A 12,090-nucleotide genomic window follows, 5' to 3' on the forward strand; every position below is an offset into this window, starting at 1 on the left:
CAGGCAGAAAGAAATTTGAGGGGAGAAGTGTTCCTCCCCCTCCACTTTTACTGGCCTCCAGCGTGTCCCTTTAGTGCTGCCGACAGAGGTTGGGGCTGATTTCTGTCAGCCTGGTGTTCTGAACCTCACATGGTACTTTCATCATGTGGCAATAAAGGACTGAGCACACCCATGGGGCAGCCAAATAAAAATTAAGAGCTGCACAGAAATGTTGAAATCCCATCCCTTCCTCTCCCATTTCTTCCTTTCCTCCCTGTTCCTTCAATGTTGAATCTGCTGTGGCATCCGCTGACCCACTTTAACCCACTGATCCATGCCCCAAGTGTTATTGGTGAGATAAGATGTCAGGATAGGAGGCAGGAGAACGTGACAGGCTGACAGATCAGGAATTGGGGGAGCAGAATGAAGTGTCTCATCCAATATCCCAGAAGAAACTCATAATGAATGTAAAACTGGGCTTGTAATTCCTCAGCCTTGGTCTAGTCCATCAGGCAACGAGATTTTCCTTGCTTCCTTTTAAGGCTTTTCAATGGGCCCACGTCAGGACGGTGCTGTTATTTTTGGAAAAGAAATTTCAGGTTAAAAATCATGATTTTTTAGAAGTTAACCTCTCAAAAGATTACACATTTCTCTTTACGTCCACGCATCTTGAATCTACTAATCCTGTAAATACTTCTTCTCCCTATGCCTGCGAATAAAACCGGACAAATTGTTTCTAACCACCTTCCCCTGAGGATCCAAAAGCAGGAGGACGTGATGAAATAGCACAAGAAATGTTAAGAGAGAGGGGGAAAAAAAAAAACCCCAAACATTTTCTTCACTCCTCCTCCTGTAATTTTTCTGAGCTCCCACGAGTGATGCCAACAACGTGCCTGTGCAGATTGCAGGGAGAGTCCCACGCTCTCTGCATGCACTGCCACTGCTCTGCACACACATCCAAAGGACAATCTACAGCTGCAGCACAGGCAGATGCAGATGTTCCAGATGCAGCACATGGCTCCCAAATTGTTCCAGACAGAGCAGGGCAGCGGGATGGTGCCCCCAGGAGCCCTTGGCCCGTGTCCCCAGGGCTGGCTCTGCACACAGAGCTGCCTTGGCTGGTTGCAACTGCAGACTTGACTCCCTTTTTCCCCTTCTATTTTCTGCCCTCTCACTTCTCCTCTGCAGTGCCAGGACCTGCAGCACTGCTTTGGGGGAGCTAAACTGCCTCCAGAAACTGCTTCCAGAAACTTCCTGGGCTGGGGCACGAGGCAGCTGAGCTTTGCTCTCAGATCAGCCAGGTACAGCCCTCGTGCTGTTCAAAGGGCTCTTGTTGCCTGAGCTTCCTCTCCTCTCAGCCTCATAAACACTCCAAAGGGATGGTATTTAGCGTCATTGGGACAAATTGTCTTCAGCTGCCTGCGAGAAATAAATTGCCCTAATGAAAATCACCGGGGTTTTTTGGCCAGAGAGCAGTTTTCTGGGAAATGTGGAAAGATTTGTGTCCCCTTCCCAGCTCCCCAGCGGGAGAGAGGGGCTGTTTCATTTTCCATGCCTGTTTGGAGCAATGAGTGACCTACTGTAGGTACTGCAGACAGGGGACAGGAATCTGAGCCCACGTTATCTGTGAGTCCAGGGAGGCTTTGAATTGCTCTCCTGCAGAATGGTGTCATTTCAGCAGGTCCCTGTAGGGAGATGGAAAGTATATTCACACACACCACCATTCAGAGGCCACAGGGCTGTGTCCCAGGTGGCTCTGAGCACTCTGGCCTCCCTCCAGCACATTTTGGAGGTCTGTGCTTGCTTTTGAGAGCATCGGGCTCTGTGTAATTCCCGTGTTTAATGTCTCAATGTCTCAAACCCAGGCAGGGCAGAGCCCTCTGCAGCGAGGCAGCATCGTGGAGTTGTTGATGTGTCAAGTTCCTTGTGTCCAAACAGGCCTGTGGGAGTGCCTGGTGGGGGGGTGTGGGCAGGGATGGGGACTCCAAACCTCCCTGGGCAGCCCCTGCCAATGTTTAACAACCCTTTTGGTGTTGAAATTCCTCCTGATGTCCAACCTGAACCTCCCCTGGCACAGCTCGAGGCCACTTCCTCTGGTCCTGTCCCTCGTTCCCTGGGAGCAGAGCCCGACCCCCTTTGCCCCCCTCCTCCTGTCAGGGAGTGTAGAGAGTGAGAAGGTCCCCCCTGAGCCTCCTGGAGCTGGCTGAGGTCAGTGGTAAACCAGCACTAGCCCAAAGTCTCATAAATCCAACCCAAATTCAAGCAGAGCACAGGGAAAAATGGATGTGCCACCTGCGTTTTCAAAGAGGGAAGAAATCTCTCTGTGAATCCACGAATCTGGATGGAGGGGACGAATTTCAAAGGTTTAAGTCTGCGGCCATCTCGTGTTTATGTTCAGATTTTAGAGGTGGTTGTGTGAACAATAAGGAGGTTTGGGTGTGAAGTGTGTCTGCTTGTATGATTTGTTGGGTTGTTGGCAAATTTAAGAAAATAAATCAACCAGTGAGCCCTGGAATTCACCCAGTGTGGGTTCCTGTGGGTTTGTACCCATTTCATTGTGAGCCCCTAAGGAAGAGTTTCCTGCTGTTGGAGCATCAATGAAATCTCTCTCACCCCAATTCTCTGGTACCTCACAAAACATCAGTCTATGCAGCTGCCTCCTCCTCTTTCCCCACAGCTTCCTTCAGATTGGCAGGAACTCTTCAAAACCCATGAAATTCGGTGACAATTTGGGGTGACAAGTTCAAAAGTTGGGGGGGCTGGAGAGAGGGGGGCAGAGAGCGCAGGCAGGGTGGTTGTACGAGCGCAGTTCCCACAGGAAAACACCCTCAAATTCCTGCGTAAAATCCCTCTCCTGGAAAGGCCATTTTTCAGGTCTGAAAAGGTTGTCACGTGAAAAATATCGACCAGTTTCAGTAAACTCTCCTTTGAGTGTGTCAGTGCAGCCCCTTCTCACAGCAAAGGTTCTAAACCCTCCGGCTTCAGTGGTGTCAGAGAAAAAGCAGTCGCAGTCTGTGCCCTCCCAATTGTCTGGACTTGCTAAAACATTTCTCGATGATATTTGTGCGCATGGTGATGAAATATCCCATTTTTAGCTCCGCAGCAGAAAAAAAGGGGAGGCTTTTTTAGTGCTTCTTTTATTTCCACTGTGTGGCCAGAGCAGGGATTTATGATTCCAGGAGAGACAGTAGCAGGCGCGCTCGGATTTTTCTTTTTATACTTTCTTTTTTTTTTTTTTTTTAATTGTTTTCCTTTGAAATTCCAGAGTTAGTGTTTTGTCTGCTTTCTCCCTGACCCTCTTCGGAGGCAGGCGTGTGTTTTTTCACCAGAAAAACTGGAAACAAAGAATCGTTGTCTTTAAGCTGTAGCAGGCAGGAAACCCAACTCACAAGGGATCACCCCGAGCCAGCGCTGTCCCAGAGTAGACTCCAGTTCTCTGAATTCAACCTGACAGCTTGTCTGGAGCACTTTCTAAGTAACCATTATCCTTCCTTTTCTCCCAGCAAAAGAGCTATTATTTTTTCGGCCTGGGGTGCACTGCAAGCAGTGTTTTTGCACATGTTTTGGGGAGGGAGGGGGGGTCACACATTTGCTGGGGTTCAGCCTCTGTGGCAAAAGCTCTTGGAAGCACCTTGGCTGTTCCCTGAGACAAGGGTAAATTTGTTTCCTGATAAAATTTGCTCCCTGCTAATGAGTTAAATGGGCAAACGCTGTAAAAATGCGATGTCTGTGCATGTGTCTCTTCCCTTTTCTCTCATGTGTGCTGTCTCTGGCTTTTTGCTCCGTGAAGATGAGGGCTTTTTTTTACTTCTGCATTTGTGCATTTTTCAACGAGGGCAAACTCTTGAGCACGTTAATGGCTTGGTTGGCTTGGTTTTACCCCGAGTGCTGGGGGGAAAACATCCCTGGTGCTGTTGGCACATTTCTGCACGCTCATGGATGATCCTGTAGGTGTCCAGGGGATGCTCAGGAACACATCCTTCAGGACCTGTGTGCCTGTGCCATTGCTCAGCCTGGCACACGTGGCTGTGGCTGCAGCCCTGAGCAGCTCAGCAACACGGATCTTGGCTGGGAAGCATCTGCTTTTCCAAACTGGCTCTGGGAGGGATTCTTAGGACACGTCCTTCAGTCTTTGTGCGCTGCGCGTTGGGATTTCTGCTGCTGATATTAAAAAAAGCAACAACAAGAGGAAAAGAAAAAAAGCCCCTCATTGCTTCCTCCTTTTCTTCATAATGTGTCTTTGTGAGCGTTGCAGGGGCAGCTCAGCCTGGATCAGGAAGTTGCAGCTCTGCAGAGCTCGGGGATGTTTTTCCAGCCACAGTCACGACTGGGGGCTGTCGCCTCTGGCTCAAAGCAAACAGGGAGTGACTGCAGGGTTTGGAGTGGGGGAGCAGAGCTCCAGGCTGGGAGCTGTGCTGTGTGAGGGCTCCTTCGTGTCCCTGCCCCCCGAGTTTGATGTCAGAGAGGTCACCCAGCTCAGAAGGGCCTGCCCTGAGCATGCCCTGCCTGTGCCAGCTGAGCGAGTCCCTTTGGGAATCACAGACCACAGAATCACACAATGGGTTGGTTTGGAAGGGACCTTAAAGCTCAGCTCATTCCACACCCTGCCCCGAGCAGGGACACCTTCCACTAGCCCAGGTTGCTCCAAGCCCCATCCAGCCTGGCCTTGGGCACTTCCAGGGACAGGAATCCTGAATCCCAGTTCTTTTCATACGCTGTGTTAAGCTCCAGATCCTGTCTGATGCTGGAAATAAGTGGGCTTCAGCCACAGGGGCTTAATCCATCACTGTATTTCAAACAGGAGTTAAATCAGAAATGTTTGATTGCTCTGCTCTGTATTTCCATAAGGACAGCAATTCATAACTGGGCTCTCAGCTACTTTCAGACATTCCCAAGTTAAATCTGTTCTTCATATCCATGCTCTGCAGCAGATGTCTTATGTAAATCCAGTTCTCTCTCTTGGTTTGAGTTGACTTCAGGTCAAACCCCAGTGCTGTTCCAAGCCTGGACTGTTAACCAGGTTAATAACAACAGAGAGACCAGAGAATCACAGAATCCTTCAGGTTAGAAAAAACCTCTGAGATCACTGAGTCCAACTGTTAATCCACACAGATGTAAAGGATGCAAAAGACGTCTAGATAATATTTTTTTAACTGTGAAATAATCAAATAGCCTGATAATATGAAAGAGAAGTTATTTTGAAATTAGTCTGTGCTCAGTGAGTTGTTTCCTCTTAGTGGAGAGACTTAGAATTACTTAATTACAATCCCTGTCCTGGTGATTCTTCAGCTCAAGGAGCAGGATAATGTGTCTTGGAGGAGAAATGAATGAGTTTGGTGCTTGAAGGCACTGGAAAGTCTCAGGAGAACAGTCACAGTAACACTGAATGACAAACAGCATGGCATGGCACACATGCTAATGGTTTTAATTAGCAGAAACAGTAAATAGAAAAGCAGAAAAGCAGAACAAATGATGCTGTGAGATTTTGAGGCCTCGCTGTTGGACACACACATCACTTGTGCCTGGGCTAAAGGTGGTGGGAAGTTGGGAGACTTGCACCAACCACCTCGTGTGGCCACTGGGAAAGGCCGGAGGACTCCTCACACCCTGCTCTGCTCCAAGCCTGGTCCCACCATCCCTCCCCAGCCCACAGACAGCTGACAGCCCAGAGCCTTCACAGAACAGCTGTATCTCCACAGGTCTCTGGCTGCTGGCACTGTGGGTTTTCCCCGTGTGTGTGGAGCAGTTCCAGCGTGCCCACGGAGCCAGAGTGAGCCTCGCAGGGACCTTACGGGCTCCTCAGCTTCTGTGTCTGCTGCCATCACCTCAAACAAGCCATCTGATGTTTCTAGGAGGAGCTGGGGGTATTTTTGACTTCCTTGCCCCCCTCCACAAAGCCACAGCCTGGGTTTCTCCCCTCCAGCTGGCTCTAAACACAACCCCACTCCTCCAGTGGGATCTGCAGGAGGCGAAGTGAGGAGTGTGAGGGCTGCACACACAGCACTGGGCACACCTTGCTGACACATTTAGAGCAGCTAATCTAAATTCCAGCCACCAGGCCAGGATCCTTTCTGAAGCTGAAGGACTCCTTGCAAAAACCAGCCTGTGTCCTGCCTGCATGGGAATCCCAGGGCTCAGAAATGCAGGAGGAGCTGTTCCAGAATAACCTGCCTGGTTTGGGTTGGCAGCACAGGCACTGCGTTTCCAGGCAGGACTTGGCCTTACAGGTTTCAGTGAAGCAAGGAGAAGGGGAAGAAGGCTGTGAATTTGAAGCAGGCTGTGAGATCCACAGGATTCTCCATGCTCCTCATTCAGGGAGAAGATTTGTGAGGTTCTGTGCCCTCCTTTCCTTCTCCCCTAAAAAGTACTTGCCCAGCTGACCACTTCAATTAATCCTAAATCTGGATCCCCCAGGATACCTGGTTCTTCCCTCTGTCTCCATGACTTAGGACAAACCACTTTCCATCCTTCAGCTCCCAAATATCTTTGGAACTACCAGCTCCAGCAGGCAGAGATTTGTGGGCTCTACTGCTCAGCACCTGCTGTGCTGGGGAATCCAGATCCTCCCAAGTTTCCTGCACGTGTGTTTCTCCAGACATCTCCAAAACCTGACTGCAGAAAAACCCTGATGTTCAGACCAGTCACTCTGGACACTGACAGTGAACCCCAGCAGTTCCCAAAGCAGCCAGTGCCTGCCTGGAAAAGAGCTGCCACTGCTGCCAGTGATGCCATGAACATGCAGAACATGCCATGGTGTTCCTTCCCAGCCTTGCTTGCCAGGATGGACAACATTCTAAATAAGATTCCCCAACGGTGCCCCCAAAGAATTTAGTCCATAAATGACCCAGCCCCACTGTATCCATCCTAGAACAAAAAGGCCTGAAAAATGAGGATATTCCCAGGACAAGAAAAGCCTTATCAGGGCTGGTAGCACAAAATAGTGCCTGAATGTGGTTTGACTGAAAGAGCTCCTCTGGAGAGAGCAGGATGAAGGGGCTGTCAGCACTTCCCAGCAGCTCAGGAAGCACAGGGACTGTGAGCCTATTGTTCAGCTGAAATCCCCACTCTGTCCCAGGCTCCCAGATTTATAAAGCACCGGGGATTGTTTTTAATTTTTCAGAACTTTTTAAAGCTTATCAGGAGAGGGTTTGCTCCCCAATACATCATATCTGAAGCACAGCCTTCCCTCATGCCTTGCTCACGGGACTGCATTCAGGCTGAAAGGACTGCTGGGGATTTGGGATTGTGGGGTGGAACCCACTGGGGGATTTTAAGCCTGGTTTCCTAAGGAAGGGAGTCTCTGTGTCTGTCCATCTGCCCCTAGAGTACCTATCAGTCATGTTTAGATTAAATCTGCCCCAGAGCTCTGGGGAGCAGGCAGAGGGGGCACAGCTCCAGCTGGGACAGGGGGTGGCTGGAAAGGTGGGCTGGGGTTTGGAGCTCCCTTCTCTTCCCATCTCAGTGCCACCCCTCCTGCACGCTCCACATGGCACAGTGGGCAGCCCCTCTCCCTCTCCAGAGCCCTCTCTCAGCCCTGGGATTCCTGGGACACACTCAATTCCTTCTGCACATCAAGCCCTTCCTCTGTTGCACCAAACAATCTGACAAGAGGGAATTGCAGAGCTTTGGGTGATGGAACTCATCTCCTGAGCTTTGCAGGACCCCCTGCCTGATGCCCAGGCTTGGCCTTGCTGATTTTGCCACGTTTTAAGCCTTTTCTCAGCCTTCTGCAGAGCCTGGCAGGCTGTCTCACCACTGTTCCTTCTGATTTGCACCTCATCCCAGAGGAATCACTGGACTTTGACAGGGGAGTTGCTCAGCAGAAGATGAAAACTTCCAAATGGCACAGGGGGTGGAGAGGCAGAAGCTGAGGGAGATTTGGGGTGAGAACACAGAGACCAAGGCTAGAAAGGTCCAGAGATCAGTGCTACAGTCTGCTCCACACAGCCTGGTTTCTGGGAAAGTCAGCTTATCTGGAAAAGGCAGCTAAAGCCCGAGGAAAGGGTCTTTATGCGTGCAAATAAATAAAATGATATTTAAGCTCCCTCCCAGGCGCGCTGTGAGTGCGAATGTTTGCAAAGCTGCGAGATCCTCAGTTGAAAGGTGCTGTGAAAGTGCAAAGCATTATTAATATCCTTTACCTTCCCCATAATAGAGTCTGCATTCATGCTGGGGAACTGCTGGACATAAACCAGACAGCTGCACAGTGACACTTCTTGAAAGCATCTATGATTTATTTTCTGCTCTTTAATTCCATTTTGTATTGAACACACATTTGTCATTGGACTGTTGTTCCACGGGGCCTTTCAAGTCTAAACCAGACATGGGGGACCTGATCCTTTGCTGGTATAAATTTGCCCCCAACTCCACCGTTGCTGTTTGCTGATTTACACCAGGAGAGAACGTCAGCCCAAGTCTTTTAATTGAATTTCCATCACATGGCAAGTTTTGGTGTAAAATCCAAGTGGTTTTTGCTGACAGATAAGGCTCCCTGTCACTGTCTGGCTGGAGTTCTGTAGGATCTCTTCGAGCCACTGGGCGTCAGGTCCTGGGAATGCTGTGTTTTTGCAGGAACCCGAGTCTCTGGATGTGTTCCCTGGCTCTGCCTTTTCCATTTTGCTTTGAACACGTTCAGCTTTTCAGAGTCTGGGCCTGGAAGCTGGGAGGGCTGGGGTGGTTCTTTCACGTTGCACAGATTCTTGTGAAACAAAAATAGCTTAGTGGATTTGGACTATTATTTTTGAGAGGGAGAGAAAGAGTTGGGAATTTGCAGTAGCTGAGTGCACACGTTGCTTCAGCAGCAGTGTCTGTGTGGCTGATTATTGTATTTAACCCTTCTCACCAGGGCAAAGTCGTGCTCAGAGCTCAGTCTCATCCTAAACACAATATATTCCCAGACTTTACTCCATAATCTGTGTTATACAGGGAGAACTAAGGCAAAGGAACTCATCTCAGTCCACCTGGGCTGAGTCACATTGGCACTTCCAAGCTGACATTTTACATCCTAAAACTCCAGGCTACAGGGAAACCCATTCAGAGAGGTTTGGAACGACAGCTTGGATCGGGCTTAGCCAAACTTGAACCGAGCCTTGATCCTGCCCAGCCATAGGAATCCAGTCAGCACATCTGTAATAGTGTCACTTATGGGCTAAAACCCTCTTTCTGGGGCACTGTGAGCAAAGCAGGCTCCTCCTCTGGGACAAGGTTTCTCCCCCTGGAGGAAGAGGATCAATCTCTCCAGATGATGCCTATTTATTTACTCAAAACACACCAGTGACTGAATCAACCCACCCCTTTGTGGGAGTTGATTCACTTGAGTCTATGACCTGACCCCTAAAAAATCAGAGAAAACGGAACATTTTCAATGAGTTCTGCTGCTTTTCGCAAAGAAACTTTTCTCCCTATTTGAAAAGGACTTTTCCTGTTGCAAAATGAATTTCCACCTTGCTTTTTCCCAAGATCACCATGTGACGCTTCCATTAACATTACATTAGAGCTGAATTAACCAAAAGGTACATTAGCATCTAAACCAGTGGACATTTCTGAAGGTTTTGCCTTTCTCAATGCAGAACTCATGGCTTTTCCAAATATTTCCCAAAGCCTCTCTCTAATAGTTCTAGTTGTAATCATTCAGAATGATATCCCAGGGGACAAATGAAAGTCAGAGCTTGGCTGCAGGGAGGACATGGGAAAAGGCTTCAGCCTGCTCTCCTGATTTCAGTCCCTGATAGAGCTCTGGCTCACTGGGATGGAGTCAGGACACTTTTCCAGCCAGAAAAATGCCACCAGGGCAAGCAGTACCTTGTTTACAGCAGGGACAAGCTGAGGACTGAGCTTGGGATAAAGTTCCTGGAAGCACCAGGCTGCAAACCAGTGCCCAACCCTGCTGAGCCTTGTCTGGCCACGGGAGAGGGGACAGGGATCACTTCTGGGGACAGGGAACCCTTCTGGGAGCAGGACTCCCTTCTGGGACAGCGTGGCTGGGGCTGTCCCCTCCCTCCTCCCGGGCCGTCCCATCCCACTCTTTGTCCCCGGCTGAAACCGTAGCGGTTTGTTTTTCAGTCTGATCTATTTGCAGTGGGGTTTGTGGTTTCTTCAAAAAAAAAAAAAAAAAGGGAAAAAACCAAATATTTTAAACAAAAATAAAACCAGGCAGATTACACGAGCTCTGTTTTTCCCCCACTGCCCTCTCTTCCCTCCTCCTCTTTGTCCCCCTCCCTCCCCTCCCCTTCCCTCTGTGTTTTCCTTTCCATGCCAATAACCAGAGGGCTGTAATTTCAAAGCTGCAGTGGCTTTCCCAGCGCCGGCAGGAATGTGCAAGTGCCTGGGATGGATCCACAGGGAGCTGTGCAGTCCTGCTGTGCCCTGGGATGGATCCACAGGGAGCAGTGCAGCTGATGGGCACGGCACGGGCAGAGGGGCAGTTGGAATGTCACTTGGCAGGACGCTTTTCCCCCTTTGCCCCCTCCTTAAAATAACCTCCTTATTGTGCCTCGAGTCCTCAGCCTGCCTGGATTGAAAATCCCCGTTTGGGTCTTTTTAATGAAGTAACAGAAAAAGTTCATTTCATCCTCCTTTTCTGCCCCTGGTGTCCTGAATCTTGGGATAAAAGAAAGGGGATCTGCTTTTGGACCAGATCAGTCACACTCTAAATTCCATTGGGTGCCATGACTGGACTTCAAGACCAGGCTCAAGAACTTCCCAAACAGTCCCACCTGTGTTTACATCCCTATTTACACCCCATTGTCTTTGTGAGGGGCCCAGGGGAGCAGAGGAGATAAGAGAGAGATAAAAATACAGACCTACGTGATTCCAAGCCAGCTGGGACCACGATACCGAGCCAGATTCTTGCAAGGTTTTTCTAGGAAAAGTTGATTTCAAGCCCTCTGTCAAGCCCTTTGGTCAGTAGATCCCTCCCCTGCAGTCAGGAGGGCAGGATGGGGCATTAAGATGAGTTCTGGCCTCTCCAAAAGTAAGTTGTCCCAACGGGGATCACAAATTGTGCAATGGAAGATCAAAATGAGACTGTGGGAGAAGATGGGCATGGATGGCTTGTGCTGGGAGCATCAGAAAGGTGGAAAATTCAGGGACAGTCAGTAAGATAAGAGCTGGAATTATGTTATGGAGAGAAATAGAAACAGACACCGATATTTTTATTACTGAATCGTGTATTAAAGATGAGAGCAGGAACCTCTGATATTTGCAGGATTTGACAAAGGGACCAGGAGCAAATCCTGTGTACAGACCTCGTGTTACCACCCACCTACATTGTGGTGGGATGTTTTTAGGGACAGACATGGACAATTTGGGCAGATCTGAGAGTTTCTTACAACTCTCCAGAGAGGAAAAGAACTTGCATTTACAAAAAACGTGGAAAAATGTTCCAACATGGAAGGAGGTCAGAATTTACACGTTTCAAAATAATCCAGTTTTCTGCTCCCAACATGGATGCAAACTAGAGAATGGAAATTAAAAGAATGGAAGTTAAGTTGCAATGACAGAAAGTTAATAAAGTATTTTCCTTGTCTCACTTCATCTTTAGGATATTAATAAATATCAATAATAATAATAATAATTTATAAATGTATATATAAATATCTTTAATAATAATATTTTTCTTGCCTCATCTGTGCATTTTCATTTTACAGTGAAATTTTTAATTCCTAGTGAAATCTCTAAACTTTACAGTGTGATTTTAAAAATATCAACCCTTAGGCTTAGGAAACTTTTCCCTCCCAGTCAGTATTATTCCTGCTTGATATATCTTGTACTTGCCTGTCCTCTGTCCGTTCCTCCCCTTCTGTTCTGGTACAAACAAGCTCTTTCTCTGTCTCCCCAGGCCCTCCTGTCGCAGGGACACAAAATGTGAACAAGACAACGGAGCAGCAGCGGCCACAGCCAGGTGAGTGTTGGCTCTGCCCCTGCTGGAGCACCTGGATTGGTCCCACGTGGGGTGGATAAACGTGTCAGAGGCAGCACCAGCCATGGATTTGGACACTAAAATATAAGAAGGATCTAAAGCTCTACGAGAGGGTCCAAAGGAGGCAATGAAGGTGGGGAAGGGCCTTGGTTTGAAGCCGTGTGAGGACACTGAGGGCACTTGGTGTGTTC

The 12,090-nt window shown here is 48.8% G+C and overlaps 2 protein-coding genes across 3 annotated transcripts in view; both read left to right on the forward strand.

Moving 5' to 3' along the window:
• ST3GAL4 (ST3 beta-galactoside alpha-2,3-sialyltransferase 4) overlaps nt 1-12,090 on the forward strand; it is a 1,214,471-nt gene that overhangs the window by 741,091 nt on the left and 461,290 nt on the right. The window lies entirely within an intron of this gene.
• FLI1 (Fli-1 proto-oncogene, ETS transcription factor) overlaps nt 1-12,090 on the forward strand; it is an 84,337-nt gene that overhangs the window by 67,124 nt on the left and 5,123 nt on the right. For both annotated transcript variants that reach the window (XM_050323049.1, XM_050323050.1), the window contains one exon: nt 11,819-11,881. In XM_050323049.1, coding sequence (XP_050179006.1) covers nt 11,819-11,881 — 63 coding nt within the window. The remainder of the gene's footprint in view (nt 1-11,818; nt 11,882-12,090) is intronic.

The sequence above is a fragment of the Myiozetetes cayanensis genome, unplaced genomic scaffold (assembly GCF_022539395.1).
Source record: "Myiozetetes cayanensis isolate MyiCay16 unplaced genomic scaffold, myiCay2020 scf29, whole genome shotgun sequence".
In the NCBI taxonomy this organism is placed as follows: Eukaryota; Metazoa; Chordata; class Aves; order Passeriformes; family Tyrannidae; genus Myiozetetes; species Myiozetetes cayanensis.